This window comes from Drosophila kikkawai, chromosome 2R (genome assembly GCF_030179895.1).
Source record: "Drosophila kikkawai strain 14028-0561.14 chromosome 2R, DkikHiC1v2, whole genome shotgun sequence".
NCBI classification, from domain to species: domain Eukaryota; kingdom Metazoa; phylum Arthropoda; class Insecta; order Diptera; family Drosophilidae; genus Drosophila; species Drosophila kikkawai.
Window position 1 is genome coordinate 13,356,673 of NC_091729.1, and position 18,031 is coordinate 13,374,703.

The 18,031-nt window shown below is 43.8% G+C and overlaps 2 protein-coding genes across 2 annotated transcripts; both read right to left on the reverse strand.

Annotated features, from left to right (window-relative positions):
- Nucleotides 1–85: 85 nt before the first annotated feature.
- Lapsyn (Leucine-rich repeat activity-regulated protein at synapses) lies at nucleotides 86–5,828 on the reverse strand. The gene is made up of 7 exons (XM_017177674.3): nucleotides 5,624–5,828; nucleotides 1,888–2,070; nucleotides 1,410–1,553; nucleotides 1,121–1,325; nucleotides 872–1,057; nucleotides 623–778; nucleotides 86–532 (listed from the first exon to the last, which is right to left on the reverse strand). The coding sequence occupies exons 2-7, from the start codon at nucleotides 2,065–2,067 to the stop codon at nucleotides 375–377; spliced, it is 1,029 nt and encodes a 342-aa protein (XP_017033163.1). The 5' UTR covers nucleotides 2,068–2,070; nucleotides 5,624–5,828; the 3' UTR covers nucleotides 86–374.
- A 2,173-nt stretch (nucleotides 5,829–8,001) lies between these two features.
- On the reverse strand, nucleotides 8,002–17,983 carry tud (tudor domain containing protein). The gene is made up of 9 exons (XM_017177912.3): nucleotides 17,459–17,983; nucleotides 16,820–17,207; nucleotides 16,253–16,762; nucleotides 15,367–16,194; nucleotides 14,244–15,298; nucleotides 13,344–14,152; nucleotides 13,049–13,280; nucleotides 12,387–12,586; nucleotides 8,002–12,325 (listed from the first exon to the last, which is right to left on the reverse strand). The coding sequence occupies exons 2-9, from the start codon at nucleotides 17,186–17,188 to the stop codon at nucleotides 8,790–8,792; spliced, it is 7,539 nt and encodes a 2,512-aa protein (XP_017033401.1). The 5' UTR covers nucleotides 17,189–17,207; nucleotides 17,459–17,983; the 3' UTR covers nucleotides 8,002–8,789.
- Nucleotides 17,984–18,031: the final 48 nt, after the last annotated feature.

Here is an 18,031-nt window from a genome sequence, read left to right on the forward strand (position 1 = left end):
ATAAAGGCGCCAATTTAAACATTGATAAAAATAGGAACCTTTGATTTTAATTTATATTTCGTATTTACTTCAGTAAAAAAACACATTATCCCTTTAAAAACTTCAGTTTTTATTGTCATTCGTTATAAATTAACGTGATTGTTGCAGACTTACGAGTTCTATGTTACTTATTTACATAAAAAAGTACCTAAGCGGTGGTGGCATTTGAGCAAGACATTGCATCTTTCGATTTGTTAGTTAGTTTGTGGTGCTTTTTGGTAAAATATTCATGGCAATTCTCTAGGCAGACGGTTGTACTAAGGCATTAAATAGTGTATAATAAATAGCTGGCCACTAAAACTAACTAAACTTAGGTAACTAAGATAACTACAATGCTATGCGTGGGCAGTATCACAGTGCAGAGGCTCATCCTCTGGCTTTCGATTGTTAATGGCATTTCTGGGCGAGATCACAAACGGCTTGCGTTGTTGGGCATTTCTGAGGCGTCTCTGGGCACGTTTCCGGCGACATCTTATCACGCAAAAGAGCAGAACTGCAATAAATAAACCATATTTTTGATTAAAAATAAACCAGATCATTAAAAATTATATATTATATATAAATAATAAAAATATTTAATCACCTAAGAGCACAACGAAAACACCGCCAAAGCAGCCGGCGGCGAAGAGCCAGAAACTTCGCGTTTCGGCCAACTCGACGCTTGTCTGGCAACTGGCGAACGTCGCCGAGTGGATCGTCCGATTGTAGGGCAGTGGACATTCACGGATGTCGAGCGGCTCTGAAAATGGAATTGCAAGTTGGTCATATGCCAAAATTAGCAGCTGCTGCATCCCTCTTCCATGTCTCTTCCAACCATCCAAAAAAAACTTACCCATACAAACGGGCACGTACTGCGGGCTGGCGCCGAGCATGGTGAGATGTTGTGTGACCTGCTGGCATCCGCACTGACTGAGCTGTGTCTTGGTCAAATCGATGGTCCGGAGGTGGCACAGGTTGGCCAGGCTATCGATCTTGAAGTCCTGCAAGGGGTTCATTGAGGCATTTAGTTGCCAGAGTTCTGTGGGTAAAAAAATATGTATTAAGACCTCTCAATTAGTGATATTTTCAAAGTTCTGCTTACTTGGCATTATGCCCAAATCGGGCAACTCCTTGAGCTCACATTTGGCTATATTGAGGTACTCCAGTGGCGCCCTAATGGGTTTCTCTAGGGCATTCAGATCCAGGGACTTCAGCTCGTTGCTGTCAATATAGAGATTTCTCAGTCTTGGCAGCTGGAAGAGCTCTAGGGGTATGGTAGTCAGTCCATTATTCGACAGATCTATTTCCTGCAAGGGCCGGCAATTAAGATTATTTAAGATTAAAATAATTAAGAGTCATAGTGGCTGATTAATTAGATGTCGTGTTGTTACCTGGAGCGAGGTGAGCGGCTCAAAAGTTCCCGGTTCCACCGATAAAATCATGTTCTCATAGAGCATCAGAAACTTGATGTCTGTGTACTTTTGAAACGAGTCACTTTTCAGCTTCTTGATGCGATTGTAGGATAGATCCAGAACCTACAGAAATTGACAGTGAATTGCAAGATTATTAAGTGATAGAGTTGTGAATGAAGCTACAGAGCATCTCAAATTTATCATAGGAAATATCACACGGAAATTGCATGCTTTTATATTGACTAGGCAGTATTTTTTGTGCCTGCTTGCAATTTCTGTGGGAATGCCCATATATATAGTATATATATAGCTGAATTTATAGTCTCTAAGCAACTTCTTTATTCTTTAATTAAAGCCAATTAAGGCCAACTATGGCAGGGGATACTGTAGGCTAAGTCCGACGCTGAATTAAGTTACAGATCACCAGCTATGGCTGACCCTACCGATCATTACTCACCTCCACCGAGGTCTTGAGATTCTGGGGCACCTCCTTGAGGTCCAGATTATAGCATCGTATTCGCAGCAGCCTCTCAATCCTTGCATACTTGCACTTGCGCTCTTCTGGCGGGAGAAAGGCATCAGCTAGCAGGATCTGTAGGCACACGATGATAGCCGGCAGCTGCCAATGCAGTTCCATGCTCTGTTGGAAATAAAATACAAGGATATATTGTACATATAATAAGAGATTTGTAGGGGAATTTCGGCGCCAACTTGTTTATTTTCTCGACTGCAACTAGAATAATAAACTAGGGAATATAATAGTGGGGGCATGGGGCGCGTCAAAGCGTTTATTTTCGAATTAGCGATTTACAAGATCAATGCCGATCATAGCTGGGGGTCTGGGTCTGGTTGTTGTAGGGGTTCCAAAAACTGAAAGCATCCAATCAAGCGAATCTCCCGCACCTTGCAAAACCGAATTAGAGGCGATTTCATTCAAGCCATGGCTGCGTATGAGTGATGCTCATGGCTCACATTACGTATACGTAATGTACAATCAGTGTCAAATGCAACAAAAGATGATTCCGCATACCGGCGGCGGAAATAGTTGCAAATGGTAATAATGGTAATAATAGAGACTAGCCCTGGAAATAACTGAGTCACTGGGAAACCGCTAGGTAGATAGATTCATCCATTTTTGGGTGTGCAAAGTCTGTTTTCTTGTATCTTATCGTGGTGTTTATATATATGTAGAATATGTACGCCTTTTAATTCAACATCAAACAGCCAGAGAAGGGTAGCAATAAATCAAGGGAAATACATTCCATTAGAATGCTTTTATGGCTCTTTTCAATGTGTCAGAATCGCCGCAATTTGCCAAAAAGAAAAATAGGGGAAAAAGTCGAAAAACAATAATCGATTATGGGCCAGAAATAGCCCTGCCATAAAGTGATTTATACAGGAATATAGTAAGTATATATATCTTGACATGATCTTGGTCCGAAAAGGCACATTTGGTAACATTCTAAAATTGAAATGAAAATGGAAATGGCCAGAAACCCATTGTTAATATCTCTGTCACGCCCCATTGAAGGGCAATTAGAAAATTGCACGTTTCCAGCAACATTTTTCGCTGCCTTTGCGTGATATATATTTTTTTTTGTTGTAGTTTTTGTTAGCTTTGTGAAAATTGAAACCCAACCTCATGAGCAATTTCTTGAGTATTGTGATTTTTTTTTTTTTTTTTGCATTTGTGACATTCGGGTTAATTGCTGTCGCAGCTGAAAGCATTGTTTCGGGAAATCAAGTGTCACCAGTCAGCAAACGGTCTCTCAGTGTTTACCCAAACCTTAAACGGCTGCCAGAAGGAATGATGAACGACGGTATCCATTCATATTGGCAAATCGGTTAGAGCCCGTCCAAGTGGCGGAATTAAGACGCATTGAGCCCACCGATAAGATCTCTTTCTTGGCCAATTTACAAAGGCAACGCAACGGGGGAAGGTAATCAATTATAAAGTTAGTAACAATACCTTGGGTCATTTTAGCTCTCTGCAAACAATGATTCATGATCTGATTTTAGCTGCTTTTTCATTTATTAATTTTTTGTTTGTGGGGTATTTTCCCCTAAAGTGTCTTGGCCTTTGACCAAAAACTGTTGCGCTCCACTTGAAAAGCATATGCTGAGCTAATACCTAGGAGCATGCTTTCGCCACCCAGTGTTTTCCACCTTCGACAGTCGTACGAATCAGCAAAAAAAACAAGAACAACACAAGCAAAAGGCAGAAAATATATCAAACAAAAAAATATTGAAGCTATTTCCACACTCTTTTTGGGTCTGACAGCGACCGCAACAATGGCTATAAATATATTTTCATATATTTAAATTAAAATTAAGCAGAAAGCGTAGCCATCATACCTTATGGAATTTCGTTGTCTTCCGCTCAAGGGGGCTCAAAATTCAACGAAAAATTGGCCATAAAAAGGGCTAATGCCGATATAACAGAAATATAAAAGAGATCTCTTCTCCCCTCTTCAGAATGGAAAAATCAGCATTAGCTTTAGAGGTGGTGGCATCGCCTGGGTATGGGTCAGAATTTATGCTTTCCACTTTGGCCGCATTTGTTCCAATATTTATTTATATATTAGGCTCAATCAAGCGGCTGTTGCCGCAGACAAACAATGGAACATGCATGCGGAATGGGGTGGCAGAAATGGGTTACGGATTGGAATGGTCGCCTACTCGCCTACCTCCCACCTCGCCGGGATTCGAAAGATCCATGAGATCCATACGGAGCCGCCTGCCTGCCTGCCTGCCCCGATATGATAAATATGACGACGAGGGATTATTTATCTGCTCGCGGGGGCAAGCGATTATGGGGATAACCAAACGCAACAAGAATATCGACAAAGCCGCCCGTAAAAAATGGACAAGAAGAAAAAAAAATCTCGAAATTAGTATCAAATATTTTAATAACATTCTAAACATTTATGAATGGATTTATGTGCTCTTGTGATAGTTCCTGTCACACATTGTGGGCGTCGGCACACTCGTATATATGCATATTATCGGCTAGGGTATATCTTTCGGCGAGGGCGACACCCCCTGCACTACCTCCCCCACCTCAACAGGTGTGTGATCCATGGGCCTCCAAGATTTATTCACATTTCTCTCGAGCACGTTTAAGATTTATCTGTTTTGACTTTTCTGTGATGATGAAACATGGCCTGTGACAACTTTTACTATCACTTCTGTGTTGTCAAAAGATCTTGGTTACCCTTTTTTTTTTTTGATTAATCAAAACTCCCCTTGAGTAATAAGACCCCATATATTTTGTTATCAGTACACGTCAAGTGTTACTCTCTTATCAGCTTCGTTCTAATTTCCGCTGTAAAGTTCTTTTCAAACTATTTCATAAAGAAAAAAATTAAATTGAAACGGCACTAACAGTCACGAAAAGTAAGGCAGAAAAAAACATTGTTCATTTATTTCAATTAAACACAATCAAGAAAGCATTCAGTTCCCCCGAGAGAGGGAATGATTCAAGGGGAAAAAAACAAAAGAATTCAAACCAATCGAATCGGTGGAGCCCTAAGCTACAGTTACTGAATTGTGAGTAACTGCCATTTAATATCGGAGGAATGGCCGGGATAAATATACTTTATTTTGTTTAAAACTTGGAATAACTCTTGGATAAGTAAGGGAAACTTCTTTGTGAGTTTTTCCCTCTTTCTTGTTCTGCCACAATCTCTATAAAGATTAGTCTTTCTCTTGATAAGCAGGTGTTCTGTATAAAAGTTAATTACTGTATAAACACAGTCACTCTTTTTACTTGGAATTTTCGTATATATATAAACAGTACAGGGAGTACTAGGTACTGCCTTCGTTTAAAACTCTTATTCCCTCTACAAGATATGCCTGCCTGTTGTATATACATAAAGCCTCCAATTGTGGTTAATTGAAATCAATTTAAGTTTGGACTCTATCGCATTATGCTGTAGGGGTGTGTAGAGTGATCTTTTGGATCCCGACACTTACAGAGACTGGGGCATATTTCAATGCTAAGTTTTCTGATTAGAAAATTTAATACAGCCAACCAGCTGTTGTGCAATCTACTTAGAACGTACTCGTACTATTATGTGGGGAGGTTCCATTGATGATAACCCGCCAGACCCCGAAAAGCAACTACTCATAGGGTGAAGAAAGAGAGAAAACAGGGAAACTAGAGAGGGAATTTAGAGTAAAAACAGACTTACCGCTTAGGTATTCCCAAAGGTCTTCAGGTATAATCCCATTTATAGTTTGAGTGGATAATCCTTGAGCAAGGACAGGATCATTATAGCACTAGACAGATTTCACTTCACTGAAGACTTTATTTAGATTTATATATTTTTGGAAATATTTTGTTATTATAAAACGTATATTTTCTATACTTATATTTTTTAGAAACACTTTAATTTAAATTTTAGGAGTAATTTCCTTTCTTTTAAATATATATATTTTTTTAATTTCTCAAGTGATCTTGAAGCCAAAATAATATATTATTTTTGTAATCACTCCCAAGTAATAGTTATTTACGCCGGATAAGATATAGCAAGCGTTACGGAGCGTGCACGTTAGCCGGAACCGTTCAATTCAACCGCAGACATGGAATTGAAACGAACGCCGAGATCGGTTCAGTGTTATTTTTTTTTTTTGTGCCTTTCGGACTCAGACGATCGCCGCCGAGCACTGCTCGCCCCGAAAAACTCTGATAAAGCACACACACACTACAGATGGGTCTACTGCAGCGGGAAAACTCTGTGGAAATTCGGGAGAGTCCACAGAAGAGACCTCTCTCCCACTCTCTCACTCTCTCTCTGCGGTCTCGTTGCTTCGTGATAAGCGCAATGGAAACTGATATATCTGGAAATTGAGTTGTTTGCGGGATTTTTGGACAGCTCGAGTGTGGATATTTGTGATTTAGCTGGCCACTCATCCAATTAGCAAACAAACGATAATCGAAATCGATCTCCTAATAAAATCACCACGAAGAACAAGTGTAAATGCGTCTGGAGGAATGCGTTGTGTCAAGCCAGCCAAAGTGATGAATGATACGTTGATACCGAGAAAAGATACTTTAACCCAGGCAATAAATGTGGGCCGAGACATCTTAATTCCCAGTTTCTTATCAGTAGCACCTACCCCTGGACAAGCCAAGATCTCTCATGTCTGGGCAGACTTCCACAGGCGTCTTGTTCTTGACCAATCATAAACCCATAAATCCCCCGAGTGACGAGACCGCTAATTGCTGGCACAGGGTGGAACTTCAGGTAGAAGTACAGGTAGGAATATTAATAATATATATACTGAATCGACATTAAATTCTGTTAAAGATGTTGGATCACCAGGAAGGGGAAAGACTTATTTAATTAATTGTTTCTAGTTGATATCAATAAAATCGATATTTTTCGATATTTAAAACGTTGATGTATCGAATTTTACGATGTTTTTGATATGATATTGAGTAGAACTTGTTTCACTTTTTATACCCTTGCAGGGTATTATAATTTCAGTCAGAAGTTTGCAACGCAGTGAAGGAGACGTTTCCGACCCTATAAAGTATATATATTCTTGATCAGCATCAACAGCCGAGTCGATCTAGCCATGTCCGTCTGTCCGTCTGTCCGTCCGTCTGTCCGTCTGTCCGTCTGTCCGTCTGTCCGTCCGTCTGTCCGTTTCTACGCAAACTAGTCCCTCAGTTTTAAAGCTATCTGAATGAAACTTTGCATATAGTCTTCTATATACTCTCACTGCTATATATGTCGGAACGGGCCGGATCGGACGACTATATCATATAGCTGCCATACAAATGTTCAATAAATTTTTAGAAAAATAATTTTAACTTGGCTGTTTTTCAATATTATTCCATCATTTTTGAGATATAGCCTTTTTATATTATTCCAGAATTTTGGTAAAAATTTTATGAAAATCGGACCACTATATCTTATAGCTGCCATAGGAACGATCGGGAAATTAATCAAAAAAATTATAACTTCGTTGTTTTTCAACGTATTTTAATCTACTTTGACACATGAGCTTCTGGTATTATTTCAAAATTTTGGTAAAAATTTTATGACAATCGGACGACTATATCTTATAGCTGCCATAGGAACGATAGGGAAAGTAATAGAAAAAATTATAACTTCGTTGTTTTTCAATGTATTTTCATCTACTCTGAGATATGAGCTTTACTTATTATTATAGAATTTTGGTATACATTTTATGAAAGTCGGACAACTATATCATATAGCAGCCATAGAAGCGATCAGATGTAGAGAAAATGTAAAGCTGGGAATGTATAACTGTAACTGTCAAACTGCAAACATAATAAGTATAGGTAAAATGGTATGTAACTCAGTTTAGTGTCTGTTTTCGGCATTATAATTTATGACATAAATATGAAAACCAATCTGCAAGGGTATACAAACTTCGGCGTGCCGAAGTTAGCTTTCTTTCTTGTTAGCAATATAATAGATACTCTATGATCCTCACCGATTTCGATTTGAACTTAAAATTCAATCATTTTTCGATATAATTAAGCTTACTAAATTTTAGATATTTTACTCCAGCTAATAAAACACACCATAACACATTGCTTTTCATCGTATTTATTATACAGTTTTTGTTCACAACATGAAAAAGAATTGGTAGAAAAATATGACATCATGGTTAAGGTTTTAATATCTATATTTATAAACCCATATTCCATTAGTTTCCTTAATTTGCTTTATTTTTAGTCTTCGCTTTGCAATGTTCTCTTTTTCTTTGTTTGTTAACATACAAGTTGAGTTTAGAATTGAAAATATGGAAAAGCTCAAAATAAATGATTTTTCAGTTGGTTAATCGAAAAAAGAAATAAAAGTACAAATTAGGTTAAGGGGAAAAATAAATAATTCTCTTGGAGGTTCGATATTCTCTCCACTTTTCTTCGTTGATTATGTAAAATGTGTGTTGTATTTTTACAAAACCTTGAGCAATTATATAAACTTAAATCGTCCTTTGCTACTAACATCCTTCAGTTAGTGATAATTTTCTCTAGCTTTTACATTTTTTTGTACAATTTTTTAAAGTGTTTTTCGTTTGTTTTTTATGCATTTTCTTTGTGATTTTTTCGTTTTTTTTTAATTCGTTTTTCGTTGATTTTTTTTTAGTGTTTTTTTGTTTGGTGATAATATGGTTTTATGTTTTCCGTTCTGTGTTGTTTGTTGTTGATTAAATAAAATATATTTCTAGCATTCATTTTGGTTTTCCATGAAAAATCAATGAAGCTTCTTCCTTGAGGTATCCTCCTCTTCCAGGCTTTGAATAAGTTGAACTCGGTTAACTTAGTCGATAATACGGCGCTTCCTTGGCCAAAACAAATCACATTCTGCCTCCAGTTTAGGAATCCTCCTTCTGCAGGCTCTGCAGCTTCTCGCTGATGTTCGTACTCTGGTAAAAGAGCCGAACCACATTGGTGCCCTCGCCCTTGGTGGCCAGTATCTCCACCTGGAATGTCTCGGAGCAGCGCGTGTCGATGAACGTTTGCAGCTGAGTGGTATCGCACTTGGCCATGGTGGCCGCCTCCAGCTCGCAGCGCTTGCTATAACGCTCCGGCTTGGCTAGCTCCTCGGGCAGCTGGCGGAACTGCTGGGTCACCGCATTGTTGCCAAAGTCTATGAAGTGCACCTCGCATTTGTTGTCTTCCAGAACCTTGAGTATTTTGGCGCGATAGAAGACCTCATCCTGGGGAAACTGTGCCACGCACAGGGCTCCCTCCTTGAGGTCACTGAAAACAGGCCAATCCTGCTCAGCGTCCAGCAGTTTGTCTGTCATCTTCTCCAGCTCTGGTACCTCGCTCTCCATCTGCACGTAGAAGGAGGTGGGGCTGTCGTACTGCACCACAAAGCAATTGTGCAGCTCCGCTTCCAGCGGCTTCTGCACTCCGGCCACTGTGCTGGCCAGCTCCTGAGCAAAGTCCTTGTAGTTGATGCAGAGCTTAGCCAACACAGGCTTCGATTCATCATCCTTTGGCTGAGTGGTTATCTGGTAAACCTCGCCAAAGTGCTGCTCCAGCAGGGCAGCAAAGGCCTTGTCCAGCTGCTCATCGGGCACATCGTCGGGGAGTTCACTTAGCTGGCAAAGCAGAGCCTGCGGTGCTACCTGCTCGATTCCCTGGGGTAATTTCCAAATCTCTGGCACGGTTATGGTGTTGCCATAGTCCAGCAAGAAGGCCTCAAAGCCCTTGGGCTCTTCCAAAACCGACTTGATGCTGCAGCGATAAAAGCAGGCATCCTCCTGGGAGTAGCAAACACCATGAGAATCCTTTGGCGGAGCCTCAAATACCTTTAGTTGGTCCTTCGACAGGGACCTTAGGGTCTTGACAATCACATCTAGTTCAGGGGAATTGTGCTTCAGCTGGACATAGAAGCCTTTGGGTGAGCTGCCGTGAGAAATAATGCAGTCCGAGTTCTCGTTACGCTTCTGGATGATGGTCAGCTCTGTCTTTAAAACCTTCTGCAGCTGCTCGTAAATGTTTAGACCCTTCTTGTCGTTGGTGGTCAGTCTCACTAAAGGAGGGCTAGCTGACTTGTCTAGGAATTCCACTACCACATCCCCATTGCAGCAGTCCAGCAAAGCTTGTATATTCACCAGGGTGAGACTTTTGTGCTTCTCAAAATCATCGCAGGATTCCATGCGGCAGATCTCAGCTATGGCTGGAATGGTCTTGAATTCCTCGGGCATGTCGTAGAGCTTGTCCACCACCGAGGGGTTGCCATAGTCTATGAATACCACGCGATACTTGTCATTGTCCAGCACCTCCACAATGCGAACCCGATAGAACTCCAGGTCCTCATCAAACTGAGCCACCAGCAGCTCATCCACCTTACCCTTCTCCTTCTTTGCCTGCAATGTACCATCATTTAGCTTCTCTATAATGATATCCATCAAGGGTTCCTTTTCGCCAAACTGCAGGTACATCTCTGAGGGGCTCTCCACGTGAGTAATGACAGCTTTGGTTTTCACAGAGGAACCCTCGTTTAAGGATTCCTTGCTGGCAGCCTTGGGCTCCTTTCTAGGACATAGCGGCAGCAGGCGCTCGTTGATGTTTTCGCCATCCAGCAAAAGTTGTATTATAACCTGATCCTCACCGGGCTTCACCAGCTGCGTGGTGAATATCAGCTCACCCTCGCCTGTGAGCTCTGCAAATTTGGCCTCCGCTTCCGGCGACCAGGATGTGTATTCTTCCGGCAGCTGCAGCGAGCACTTCTTGGACAGACTAGGCAAACTGGCAATCTCTTCGGAGAGCAGCAGACACTTGGATGTGGTGGATTTGTTGCCATAGTCAATGAAGAGCACCTCATACTTTCCATCCGGCAATTGCTTTAGCAGCTTGGCCCGATACCAAAGCTCATCGTCCTCAAAGAGGGCCGCCACAATGGAACCCTTTTCGAATCTCTCCAGCGGCTTTGGGTTCTCCTCATCCCTCAAGAACATCTCAATCAGCTCCAGAGCCTTGGAGTCCCGCTCCAATTGGATGTAAAAGTCGCAAATGCCATTCACATGTGAGATGTAGCAAGTGGTGCCACTGGGCACATACTCCAGCGGCTTAGCAAAGCCATCGTTAATCAATTTCTTGGCCACATCCTCGCCATCGATGAACAGATTCACATAGCTAACCGTCTGGTGATCGCCCTGGGTGAGGTACTCGTAGCTCAAGGTCTTTGTGTAGGATTCGTTGAAAATGCCATTTGCTGCATCCACCCAATCGGCAGTGCTCTTGGGCCTGATGGGCAGGGCGCAGGGCAGGCTGAAAGGTTCGATATGCGACCACATACTCTCCTTGACGTCCGATGTGTCCGATACGCAGTCCGTGTTGCCAAAGTCCACAAACAGCAGGACCATCAGCTCAGCGTCAATGATCTTGGCGCGATACCAGTTCTTATCAACGGAGTACAAGGAGATGCAATCGGCGCCATTCACCACATTTCTAAGCTGGGGCAGAGAGGGCGAGACAATTTGTAGATTCTCCTGCAAGCGATATACCTCCGGCAGCCGGTCAATGGGATGGACAAAGAAGTGGGTGGGATTGATACAGTGACTGAGTACAGCCTTCTCCATGTCCTTGTAGGGATCCTCCTGGGGAGGAGTAAGCTTTGGGGGTTCTTGAACAGTTTTCGGCTCGGGCTCAGGCTCAGGCTTAGGTTCTGGTTGTGGTGGTGGTGGTGGTGGCTGAGTTATGGCCTTGGCTTCTGGTTCTTTTACAGCCACAGGAACTGGAGTGACTGGCTTGGGCTCCACTGGCACTGGAGAGGGAACCTTAGCTGGAACTGGCGAAGGAGAAGGAGCTTGCTTCGATTTCTTGGGTTCACGTGGCTCCCTGTCATTCTGTGGCTTCTTCTTGGGCGAACTCGACTTGCTGCCACGCCCCTTTTCCTCCTCATCATCCAACGTCAAATCCACCATTTCAATGTACTCGTAAATGCGAGACTTTCCCTTATCCAATTGCTTGCGCATATAATCCAGATCCTTGCCGGGTATAAGCTTCTCCTTCTTGAGCACATCCACCACACTCTCCTCGCTCTTCATGATGGCATCGGCAATGAGATGATTGCGACGCATCTCAATAGCTTTGATAGTGACCACATTACTCTCCAGGAGTTCAGCCAGACGTTTTTGCAGTTTATCAGCATCGTTGGGCCTTCCAATGGGTAAGTTCACCTCGATGGCAAAGCCACTACTATTCTCGTAAAACTTATCGTCCAAGGCCCTGATATCCTCACGCTTTACCACCTCCGTGTTGCCATAATCAATGTAAAACACCTCGGTGCGTGCTGCCGTTGAGTCTCTACCAGAGATTCGTGCGCGGTACCAATTTTTATCGAAACTTCGAGCGGCACAGATCTGACCAGCTTCATATTTCTTGAGGGGGATACCTGGGGAGGGGGGGAAGAATATAAGTTATAATTTAAAATTTTAGCAAGTTATATTTCTCACCCTGAGACTCGTAGAACTCGTACATGTCATCCAGTAGATTGTTAACTTTACCCTCTGTGGCCACATTTTGGACGAAAATGCGATAGGGCTTGGAGGTGAACACCACTAGAGCCTGGAAGGAGCTCAATACCACGGGATGGGGACAAATGAATGCCTTGCGATCCTCCTTGAAAAGCGGCATTACAGGGCGAAGATAAATTCTTAAAAGAAATGTAATTTTTATAGTAGGGATGGGATAAGCTGAGAAATTAAACGATTTTATGTATATCGAGTATTTAACGATAAATATATCGCACTCATTATCATATCGAAAGTGTAGTAATCGATTAAATGAATGAATTATTATTTAGAGTTGGAAATAAAATCGATTAATTTTTTCCAAATTAAGCGAAACATCGATATACGTTGTCCGAATCGATTTAATCGAAAAAGTTCAATAGGTATGTAAACGTCGTGGAAAAGATAAGTAGTGCTCTTTTAGGAATCCCGAATTTCAGTAATTTGGTTAACCTATTCATAGTATTTCTGGTTTCATATTAAAGGTGAAAAACACCAAAAAGCACATCATAAATATCGATAGATAAAATGTAAAGATCGATTTACTGGTAATCCCTATAAGTGATTAAGTCCTCATTTAAAAAATATGTACAAATTATACTTACATATTGTTATCGCAGACATTTTTGATATTAAAAGCAAAGGATTTGCCCTCGTAGAAATCCTTGAAGCGTCTGGCCAAATCCGGATTCGATTTGATGAACTTGGCATCATCATAAGAGGCCATAATGTCTACATGATTGCAGTAGTCTAGCTGAATCTTGAAGCTGGTCATGTCCCGAATGAAACTAAACTTGCCCCTGACCTGTTGGCCTGCCAGAAGGCTAACACGAACCTCTGCAAAGTAAAGATAAATATAAAATATATAATTTAATATAAATCCAGCTGCCATAATCTTACCTGGAGCCACCTCAGTGAGTAACTCTGCCTTGATAAGGGTCTTCTGCAGCGAGGCACCGTTTACAAATAGATTTATCGTGTAGGTACATCCACTTTGGCTGCTCTTCTCCATATACAAATATTCGCACTCCACCTTGGCATTGACCGGCACATACTTCTCCATGCGATCCACAATGTACAGGGGATCATAGTTGGTCAGCACGCTGTCAAAAGTGCAGCGTTGGGCCAGGCACGGTGGCTCTGCAAAGCGCTGCTCCAGCGGCCAAACATCCTCCGAGGTGACCGTGATCACACTGCCAGTGTCCACACAAAAGACACGATATTTGCGTATCATGTGATTACAGGCAATGACTGTGGCACGCAGGATGGCGTTATCCTTGCGTTGACGCACCACCACCGTGGAGCCGGACTTCAGCTGAAGAGGCTGATGCTGCTTCTGGCGGTAGAACTGTCGCATCTCACGCAAAACACCATCATACTTGGCAGAAAGACTCTGGGGCACAACGTAGAACTGGAACGGTGAGACCCACCAGGATAGACTGGCCGCCTCCTTGCTGGGAGTTTTGATCTCATGCTGCACATACGGCTTGTCTAGGGGCACATACTTTTCTGGTCGGGATTCGGTGGAGGAGGAGGCAGTATCGCTCTCCATGCCGCTGGAACGCTTCGAGTTGCTGACGGCATTGCCGTCCAAGGTGGACTTTTGTCGCTGCGGCTTTTGGGCAAAACCCTGGGGTGCATTTTGTGAGCGCTGGTTCTTTTGCTGGCCATCGGGAGTCTTGCGCGGTGACTCGTTCTGGCTAAAGCGACTGGAAAAGAAGAGGTTGATTAATATATTGTGGTAGCGACATACATCTTTATTCTATATTTTTTTTCCATATTTATAATTATAGAACTCACGTATTTTTGTTCGCCTCTGGTTTTCCATTCTGCAACCTGGGCGACTGAGTCTGCAGGCGTCCCTTCTGCTGGCGATTGCCCTTGCGTGGCGAACTCATGCCACTGGTGTAGCTGCCGGTGCTCTGGGTATCGAAGCTAGAATCCAAATGGCGATCGAATCTCTCAGCTGGTTGTTGCTGCTGCTGGCGCCTGCTATCCTTGGATCCTGCCGATGTGGAGCTGCGCTTGTCCCAGTCATTCGAGTTCTTGGTGATGCTTCCTTTCCCAGAGTCAAGAACACGCTCCTGTTGTGGCTTCTGCTGCTGCTGCTTCTCCTTCGCTGGCACACGATCCTCCATCTCCACAATGCTGGTAGAGTTCAAAACATGGCTCTTGTCCAGCTCCGAGGAGAGAAACGAGTCTGTGGGCGTGGTATTAAAGTGTCCCTTCTCCAGCGACAGGTACTTCTCGAAGGGCATCGATAGCTTGTACAACTTTTTCATCACATTAATGTTCTTGGCCATCAGATTCACCACGTGAAGGCCATCGGGTTCGATGCGAAAGACGCGCATATTGAAAGTGCGACGCTGGATGTTCGAGTCTTCGGCCAGCATCTCAAATGTATCGGTAATCTTGTCCTTGCCTAAATCACTGTTCTCGAAACCCTTCAGGCAGCACTTGACCGCCTGGCGTGGCATTTCGAGATGCTTTTCGGCTATGTGGGCAATGCAGTGACGCTTTACGGAATGCTCATAGCCAAAGTCTACGTGGCGCACAATCACAGTATCTTCCACGCGCAGGATCTCAGCACGATACCATTCCCGTTCGCAGCGCACCATGCAGGGGGCACCCAGTACTAACTGGTCGGGCACCTTCTGGTTGACATTGTAATAGGAGAACATTTCATCCATCAGCTTGCCGAACTTGGCCACATTGGCTATCTTTTGTACATAAAAGTTGCTTGGCGAATCAATAAAACGGATCTCCACTTCATCATCGTTTTGCAAATGCTCCGCCTTGGTGTATGCAAGGCGAGTGTTCTTCATTTGACGCAGCATCTCCAGCATATTGGAGCCCTGAAAGGAAAGGAAAGGGTTACCAATTAGAGGGATCTTGTTAGGATTTTCCAAAGAAAGCCACTTACATTCTGCATGAGGTGGCAGGTCTGCATGGCGCCCACACTCTCCGGCGCCTTCACAGTCAGCTGAAAGCTCTTGTAGGTGCACATTTGCTTAAAGATCCGCCTTATGCTCTCGTCTATGGGCTCGATGTCCTTGGTTCCGGCCAAGGCAAACCGATAAGCAAACGGCTTAATCTCCAACAGTTCGGGGGGTATTTGAAAGAGATCGCTAATGAGCAGCAGCCCAGAGTTTCCATAATCCACATAGACCACCCGGAAACGCTGGCCAATCATGCCGCTTACCAGAGCGCGATAGAAGTTACCATCATCCGCAAAGCGGGCTACGCAAGCAGTTCCAACTTCTGGAGCCTGCGACAGCGGCTTCAAATGCGTTTTCTCAATCTTGCTCATCATGGCGGTCAAATCGTTGAGGCTGCTCTTCAATTGCACCCAAAACAAGTGAACGGCATTCTCCACAAAGCTCATGTAGACGTCGTAGGTGAGGCCCACGGTTAAGGTGGTGGTCCTAAAAGCAGGAATGGCGCGTTGCTGGGGTCTCTGTGACAGCGCCGTTGGCGTAGGCGGTGGAGTAAAGCGTGCAGCGGCATAATTCAACTGTGAATAGTTCATCATTTGGTTATTGAGAGGGACCACCTTCTGTGGAACCGGCTGGTTCAGCCGGACATTATAGTAATTGTAAAGCGATCGGGGTGTGGCGGCAACGGCCTTGGGCACATAAGGTTGAGCAGCCTGCTCAGCGGGCTGATAATTGGCACGATTATAAGGATTAACCGGCACGTAAGCCGGTTTCTGAGTATTGGCCAGGCCATGCGCTGGCAACTGTACATTCGTCTGCAAAAGATATAAAGTTACTATATCGATTTCTAAGCGAGAAAACCACAAATCATACCACATTCGCCAGTGGCACCTGTTTGGGTGCATATTCGGCAGCCTCTGCATTGAGCTGTCTGGGCGGCGATGTCACCTGAACCGAACGCTGAGCCTCGAGGCGGGCGGATAGGGATCTGCGAGAAGCCAGTTGCTCTCGTGCGATATCCGTCGGCGTCATTGAGTTGCTGTGTATGGTGTTATTGTTGTGCTCAGCGGGCGGTGTCTGCGGCGCATCCTTCCACAGCTTGCGGCAGTGATCCAACATGAGTTGCCTGGACACCGGGGCACCGATTTTTCGCTGCTGCACCAGGAACTCGTCCAGCTGAAAGTCCTTCCAGCGCAGGCTGGCAAATTTCTGACCACAAATCTGTGTGGCATCGATGGCCAAATGAACGGTCTGATTGACAATCAACTGGTGGACCACCGCCAGATCGGCCTGGCTCCAGTCGTGGCAGATGCCTAGGACTATGTACTGAGAGCAGAGCAGCCGAATGTTTTGCATAAGCTTTGGCGTCTTGGGAAATATCAACTGGCGGAGAAGGAAATCGATTAAAAAGGCTACTTAAAACAGGCTAATCCAACTCACATCTTTGCCCTTGACTGTGCGCTTGAAGCCATAGTCTAAGAACTCAATCTCGGTGCGCATTTCCTGGCCCTCGAGCTCTGCGGAGATCACACGGGCCCTCATGTAGTCCACATCGCCGGGCGCAGGACCATTGATCCGTTTGTAGGCGCAAATGACGCCGGGTGTGACTAGGGCCTGTTGGCGCTCCACGCTCCAACTGGGCTCAATGCTGAAGCAGGCGGGCAGCACCTGCTCGATGCCCTTGCTGACAAGAATGGCGGCATCATGGTTGACCTGGCCGTAGACCTTCAGGTACGGGCCTACATGATCCAGGTGCGTAATGTATAAATCCAGCTTGGAGGCGCCAACGCTCGGTGCCTGTCCATTCATGTTTGAGTGTTATGGTTCGCTGAAATCGAGGTATTTAGTGAGAAAATATCAGATACAGTAATTTCTGGCGACACCGCAACACACACACGCATAGCCTTGCAGTTTTCTCTTGAAAAAGAACCGTTAGTCCGAAATAATGGTAGCCCAGGAATGTAACTGACCAATCCTGCCGCTTATGCATGTGTGTGTGTGTGTGTTTGCAAAAGTTCGTTAAGTTTTGTTTTTCTTATTAAAACAAATAAATAATTAAAACATTTCAATTCCACTTACGTCTTGTCGTCTTCGTTGTCCAGATTCAAAGCGAAACTCTGAAAAAACGCCCTGCCCGCCGCCAGGTGCCCCACTTCTCTATCTTTCTATCTCTCTTTCTCTCTATGTGTGTCTGCTCTGTGTTCTCCCTGTTATTTAATTACATTTGCCTTCTGGGGCTTACGGAATTGGACGGCGTTTTTGGGGGGTAAACGGTGGCACAGTTCTTAATGGCTGGGCTGCGGGCTCTTTTCGGGTTTACTTTTTGTGGAAGAAAGTCTTGCGAGTGATTAGAAATCGCGATGCACACACACCTCTCTCTCTCCCCTGTCCACGTCTCAGTGCAGGTGCTTTTGGTGCAGCGATATAGTTTCTGTTTTCTATTTTGGGGAAAATGGGGGTTTGCGGGTTTCAGTCTTTGAATTTCCAGTTGCGCCCGCTCAGCAAGCGCTTCTCGTTAGCTCTGATTCGTAGGGTTGAGTCGAAATAAGCAATAAATAAACGTCAAAATGAGTTAAATCGAAAAATATCACCCAACTTTTTCCACAAGACAACGAAGACTAGTATTGGACAACGACCGATAGTAAAAGGTTG